Raw genomic sequence first — 7,240 nt, 5'->3', positions numbered from 1 at the left:
AAAATGCGGATTTGCGTGCAGACCCCAAACATGCATCAACTTATGTGCCTGCTCCTTGAGCTCGAACCAGTTGCAGCCGATTAAGTCTCTCGCCAGCGTTCCGATAAATTTGCTCCGGCACAATCGGTAGCATCTTGAAAGATACGAGCGGCTACCAGGCCCTGTTTGTATATTAACGGTAGAGAGCCAAGAACATGCTGGTATATCTTCGATCACTTCGAAACAGCCTGTAAACTTCCGACTGTGAAAGTAAAGATTTCGAGCAACGAATACAAGATCACTTATTGATGAAGTCATATTTGAGTTTTTTTTTTTTTAGTGGTGTCTGTTTTCCCGTACTATCACAGCCGGAAAACAGTCTCTCTGCATGGGCAATGTAACATAAAAATTAATAATTTACTGGTTTCGTTGTGACTGGCCATAGGGTTTTCTTGGCAGGAAATACTGGAGTGGAGAAGAGAGGAGTCGCTGGAGAAAGATTTGATGTTGGGAAAGGTTGAGGGTCACCGGAGAAGGGGTAGGCAGCGAACGCAATGGTTAGATGTCAACCTCGAGGCGCTGCAGATGAAGTTATGTGATGTTAGGAAGATAGTGAGATACCGGAAAACGTGGCGTAATATGGTCCATAGGGTCATGAAGGGTCGGACATGACTGAACGACTGAAATGAACTGAACTGAGAGCTCAAGCGACTAATGTGCGAAAAAATTAAAAAAAATTGTTGCTGGGAAGTATGCTAAAGAGCGGCGAAATTTTTTTACAATATTTCTGCCCACTGTGAAATATACCGTGTATTCTAAAATTTTGAAATCGTTCTGTTCGTGTAACACAAGTACTACATTGGTCCCTTCCATGCCGGGGAGGTGTGACGGCGCGGAAGCGGTTTTTCACACTTATCCAAATCGAGTCATGTGTTGTCCACAAACGCGTGTTAATGTGCATTCGGCATATATTAAAACATTTCACTTTGAACTTTTCGACGTTGGCACTACAAAACTTATAGTGATTAACATTTAATTTTTTTAATATAAACGAATCCTGGAAGTATATGTGACAGAAAATGCCACTTTCGGATATTTATCAGTGCAATGAAATAACGCACAATTTGTAATTTGTAAACCTGTTATTCGTAGTAATTTAACGCAGGAAAATCTCCCGGCCTGTTCCTCAATGTGAAGTCAGCAAACAAGGTAACCAAATTAACATGTAAAAAGAGAGCTCGAGTAGCAGAGAATGTACATAAATACAAGAAATTGGCACAGGGATTTAATTTCTCTCAGTCGCATCGAAAACACTATTCACGATTCATTGATAGGCGGGCCTACTAAGATGAGTTCAATATTTCAGGTGCCTTAAGCGAAACTGGAACTCGCACAGAGTGCGAATTTCACATGTTGAGATAATACTGCCTGAAGGTCGGGTCAGCTACCTTTCGCGCGATGCATGAGTTTTGCCTAAAGCAGAGCAATAATCAGGACGTGCAGGTCGTTTCTAGTACGTCGTTCATAAGGCACGAAACAAGACATGCATTCGCAACGTGTTCTTTTTACTGATTGTAGTACAGCTCATTAATGACTAAAAAAATAATTTCATTCGTTCACCCTGAGCTTGTGAAGTTGAACCCGCACGCTCTCTTTCGGTACAGCCATGAATGAGTACGTGTCCAGCTCAAGATCCGCCTGCAAAAAGAAAAAAAAAGACGAAAAATTATCCTTCTATGCAATATTTAACAACAACTATCCGAATTTACTATTCCTGAGCTATTGCTTTAAGAACATTTATTTCCTTCGATACTAATAATAAGCGAATTTGCTTCCGGTGAAAGAAAGGCATTTAGGCTAAGTTATATCTGACAGCAAAATTTCGATTGAAGAAATCGATTTCTTCTGTTTTTGTCGCCAACTCCCTTTATTGAGCGGAGCGTTCGTGAAGCTTGCTTATAACACCCTACAGGTAATCCGAACGATTAAAACCAGTGAAACGCAAGGCGCCCGTGCACTCAATGTCGTCACTGTACGTTAAAGAACCGCTGTTAGTCTAAGTTTCTAGAGGCTAACACTGCGGCATCCCTAAAAGCCGATATGGCTTTTGGATCTAACACTGTATTTACCAAATCTGACTTATGTTTCGATGTGCTTGTTACTATCAGCAATACCTTGCGTTTCCCCTCAACACAGTACAGGCCTTTGTCACTAGAAGAAAGTTATTTCATGCTCTGCTTCCCTACAGGCCTTGAAGCCGACCAGTTAGGTACTGACCCGCCAGCCAAGGTGGATCAGCGGCTACAGCATTCACTTCCTGCCCGTGTAGTGCTGTCAGATTCATACGTCGCCGGTGAAATTTTAATGCACATGAAATACGAATCTGAGTGCCTATCGTTCAAGCGTTAATTTTTTGCTTGGCGCACCATTTCACCAGTTCATTACAAATGATGGAGTAAATTGTCCAATTCGTGCCAATACACGTGGCTTCTGTGCATATCATTCACTATGTTTCAGCAGGACTGTAATTATTAGTTGAAATAACTTTTAATTTTCTTCTTTGTCCGGTAATATTTTTAAGCTTTGCACGAAACCTAGGATGAAAGAGCGATCGCGGAACACAGTTCCCCGAAGTCCCAAAGTGGCTTCTTGGTCTTGCACTGGCCATGCTCTGTAACGAAAGTGATCACGCTATCTTAACAACACTGAGATTTGCCTTTCCAAACAGATGCACCAGCTTCGTAGAGAAATGGCCTCCATTTGTCGTAATATATTTCAGAATAAAAATTATTCGCCCCTTCACCCCACATCAGCACTGGATACTACTGACTACTCGCTTAATATGAACGCTCGAGTGCATGGCTTGGAATGTCAGAGCGGCTGAATGCTTGGTGTTGTGTACGGGACCATGAGAACGAGCTAAAGGGTACTTGTTATAAAAATCTGCCCGAACACATCGTGGAGCATGGAACGAGCATTAAACAATTTAAAGGAGCGAGCAGTATACGAGTGCAAGGCAAACGTTGGGATTCTTTTTTTTTTTTTAATGTTTATACTGTTGGCATTTACATAAACTTGTCTTATGGTGATTATTGGGATAAAGAACATTAAATGCAAAGCGGAAGAAATAACAACGCGCCGATGGTGGGAATCTAATCCACGGATGTTGTGCGTTCGATTCACTTGCACATGATAACCTTGCACACGATTTCTTGTTTTTTTTTTCATTTTCTTTTCGTCAGTCTGTGCATTTGTTACAAAATTTAAAGCAATTTCGAGGCGTTCATCTTTTTGGCCTTTTGCATATATTTTAAATAGATGCTAAATAAATGCTACGGCATGGGCAGGACACGTAGGGCGAAGAGAGGATAACCGATGGTCGCTTAGGGTAACAAACTGGATTCCAAGGGAAGGAAAGCGTAGCAGGGGGCGGCAGAAAGTTAGCTGAGCGGATGAGTTCAAGAGGTGCGCAGGGGTCAAGTGGATGCAGCTCGCACAGAACCGGGTTAATTGGAGAAATATGAGAGAGGCCTTCGCCCTTCAGTGAGTATAGTCAGGCTGATGATGATGATTATGATGATCATAATGATGATGATGATGACCTCTCTTATATTATTAGCATAGTAATATTGTCCATATTATGTAAGTAAGAAGCAAATGCATTATTTTCTTTGGTTTTTAGGTCTCTAGAAGAATGCGAGAAACATTACCTTCTGACTCGGTGCGAGCCTGATCCAGAAGTGACGCAACACTTCCGTAGTGACCGATGCGAGTTCTACAATTGCCAGACGCTGGCCCAGACAAATACGAGGACCAATTCCAAAAGGCTGGTAGGCAGTAGGGTCAACCAGAGCCTTGTTCTCAGGACTGAACCTGCGGCGAAGCCAGTGTAAGAATGAGCACCGCTACCGATATTTAACACCGCGTGCAGTTTTTGCCGAATGTTTAGAACATCTTTTTCTTACCGCTTCGTTGCGCTCCATTCCGCCAAACCCCAATTCCCTTTAAGATCTCATTTCCAACGAGTCGTGCTTTGTCGCTTTTAAGTCTTGTCGAGCAACACTTTTTTTAACGAGGCTCAGAGCTGACGTAGATAGCAACACTTAAGCATACGCATGCCGAGTACGAAATTGAGGACTACAAGCTATTAGTGCCGAATTTTATCAACATGATCATTTATTACATCCGATCGCCACATTTTCTGATGGCGAATAATTATTCGTGTCACCTTTTTATCAGATAATTTCGAACGAAAAGCGAGAACGTTCGATTTCAGTGACTGTCACACAGCGGCAACAAAATATCACCAAGTCTAATAAACGCTGTTGAGAATAATTCAACATGTGCGTGGTGTTTTGTATCGGAGCAACGGAGACAAATACCTAACCTGCTCACAAGAAAGCTACTAATTTGGAGAATATTGAGGCTACTAATTCCTATGTTCACAAGGTGCAAGAATACGACTCATGATTGAGATTCCACCCAAATTTTTTCACAATGCAAATTTTGCAATTTATTCGTGATGCGGGCAATTTGGCAGCTTTTCTCTCCTTACTTCAGCAGTAGCCTTTTTATCTGCGCTGCGACTAGCTACCTGCTACCATAATATGTTGACTGAGAGTAGCTTTATAATAGTAATGGTAATAATAGTACAAAAGCAATTCTTCTCATCGTATTTAATTATTGTTCAGCCCCTTTCAACTTCCAAGGTTAGCTCTGGAATGTGATTGGGCGCCCGAACGAGACACACTGCTCATAAAAAAGGAAGCATTCGTGAAGATTGGATGTTATCTCTCGCATGTTATCCATAGTGTTCCCACAGCTATGCTGAATTATTCCATATAGGACGTAGACACCCTACAGATATGTTAAGAGATGTATGTGTAATAATTTAGGAGGGTGGGTGGCAACCTTTTGCCCTAGATGATAATGTTCTTAAAACTTTCCATAGCATGCACGATTTGAAGAGGAAGCAAAAAGACCGTTCGAGTAACATATCAATGTGTCCCCTATTTCAGCAGCGCAGAAGGAAGAAAGAAAGATTAGTGAGCAAGAGGAAAGGATGCTTCAGACAACACATAAGGGCTTGCTAGGTAGCTTCAAAAGATACACGTCTCACCTCAAAGTGAAGAATGTTTTGGAAGCGGAAAAGGAAGGAAGAAAGCCGCGAATGGACGGTTGCATACACTGGAAATGAGGGACTCATTGGAAATTGGGGTTGACGTTAGTTAGATGTGGGTTTTCTGTATTCTTCTATAGAAGCCAGCCCTGAGTTCTCTGCCTTCATTGGCACGTGTTCGCGCAAAATATTAACTTTGCTTTCGAAGCTGCTGCTTCACACCGCGATTGCTCGCCTTGTCATCCTTTCTGTGTGATAGAATTTCGCACGTCCGCAAAAACGTAAAGCCTGTTTCATGATGTTTCGAACCATGGTAACCATTTGCCCTGATTTGTTCCCTCACAAATGGACCGAACAAACTGTCTTGCTTTTGCTAAAAGTGCAAAACCTTTTCTATGAAGCAAAGGGAAACGCTGCTCAGCGCCTTTATTAAATAGGAGAGGACTCGCCTTTCTGGGTCAAACTTGTCAGGTTCAGCCCAGTGGAGTGGGTCGTGGTGGAGCTGGTATGTAGGCACCATTACAGACATTCCTTTCCTGATGAGATACGGGCCGTAGCGGTAGTCCTCATCCGCACATCGTGTTGTGAGGCTTTTCAGTTGAGAAGATACGAAAAACGCTTATTGAGCTGTTCATCTTCATTACATTGAACTTTTCTACAAATTACCAGCAACCACTAGAGGGAGATACGCTTAGGTTTAATACCTAAAGGTTGGGCAATCATTTTCTACTCAACCTCTACGATACTTAAACAGGACATATCAAGACAACATGTCTGCGATACAGGACAAACAGGCAATATTCACATTCAGAACAAATCAGTCACGTTTTCTAGTGATCAAGTGCCGCTAGATGAATCCGATGCACCATATGCAACGGCACGACGGATAAAACAATGGCACACGCACAACTCTACGGGCTCGAATGACAATTAGCCTCGCATCCCCATCCACCAACTTTCAACAAGAAAAGAGCATAAGGTCAGGAAAATAGTGTATATGTGCATGTGACCCCTACAACCGTAAATTTTCTACTCATTGCGCAGCTTGAGATAACAATGGGCGTTTTAAAGCTGTTGATGCTGTTCGAAAAAAAGCTACAGTTTGAATCAACTGAAGGTTCAATAAAGGCAGTTTATTTTAGCGAGAGTGCATGTTTGGTATGACAGTATTGACTGTAAGGCCTGCGTGAATGTCAGTGTCCATAAAACTGGTACATAATTAAATATTTGATTTGATAGTAAAGCCTGATTATGGTTATTGTTTAAAAGGAATACTCTTGTAACCTCGCACGCAGTATTTTTAGAGCGCAGCTCTTTGGCGTCCGTTCCTGGGTTTTGCGTCGGCGTCGTCGTCGGCCTCGTAACCAGCTCCGCCCCCCTTTCATCCCCCCAGCGCTAGCAGCGACCGACTGATACCGCTGGATGCCGCTGACGCCGCTAGAGAGTCAAGATAACGTGACTGCATAGAACAACGTCGCCGCCATGCAGAAAGAGGAGGGGAGGGTCCCCCCCCCCTGTTCCTGTGTGGCGGATAGGGTGCTCTTCAGTTGCCGACGCGCTGGTTATTTCACGTAAGCTCCGGCACGTCGACGAATACGTGACCACCTTCCCACGGCTAGACCTGGTTCTTGGCGCTGCGGAAGCGAGGGTATCATATTGTTTGCGTCGGCATCGGCGGCGTTGTCCCTGAAACCAACTCCGCAGCTGGGGTTGACTCACTATCGGCGTCAGCATCAGTCAGTCGCTGCTATCTCTTCCCTCCTCCCTTTATCGCGTTGTCCGCTTGCTGCGCGCGCTTCTGCCCCCATCGTTTGTCGCTGGGTGTACACGCCGCCCCCCTCCCCCCTCTTCCTGCGAGTCTCCGGTTGTCAAAGCGCCGGCTCGAACTTAATTCCTTTCTTCGCTCCTCCTCCAATGCAACCCCTGTGCGGTGGCAATCAGACAGCCAGATCGGTGGCGGCGGATCTGTATATGTGCACCGCCCGAGCCGAAATTTCCGCTGCCGTTCGCCACTGCGAAATTATCTGCCAGTTCTTTCTGAGCCATGAGCGAGACGAAAAAATTCTGTGATAGCGCATACATGTGTTGCTCGATTTCTTTGCCTCAATCTATCGAAAAGGTGAAACAGCTTATTTGCTGCGC

General features: G+C 43.9%; 1 protein-coding gene across 1 annotated transcript in view; it reads right to left on the bottom strand.

Annotated features, from left to right (window-relative positions):
- Nucleotides 1–1,587: 1,587 nt before the first annotated feature.
- Nucleotides 1,588–7,240, bottom strand: part of LOC146189497 (putative cytochrome P450 6a13) — a 39,455-nt gene continuing 33,802 nt past the window's right edge. The window contains exons 12-14 of the mRNA XM_084605282.1: nucleotides 5,548–5,688; nucleotides 3,690–3,852; nucleotides 1,588–1,677 (exon numbers count right to left, since the gene is read on the bottom strand). Coding sequence (XP_084461408.1) covers nucleotides 1,588–1,677; nucleotides 3,690–3,852; nucleotides 5,548–5,688 — 394 coding nt within the window. The remainder of the gene's footprint in view (nucleotides 1,678–3,689; nucleotides 3,853–5,547; nucleotides 5,689–7,240) is intronic.

The sequence above is a fragment of the Amblyomma maculatum genome, chromosome 5 (genome assembly GCF_055883805.1).
Source record: "Amblyomma maculatum isolate TAMU_Amacu chromosome 5, ASM5588380v1, whole genome shotgun sequence".
NCBI classification, from domain to species: domain Eukaryota; kingdom Metazoa; phylum Arthropoda; class Arachnida; order Ixodida; family Ixodidae; genus Amblyomma; species Amblyomma maculatum.
This window is presented reverse-complemented; position numbering and strand designations above follow the sequence as displayed.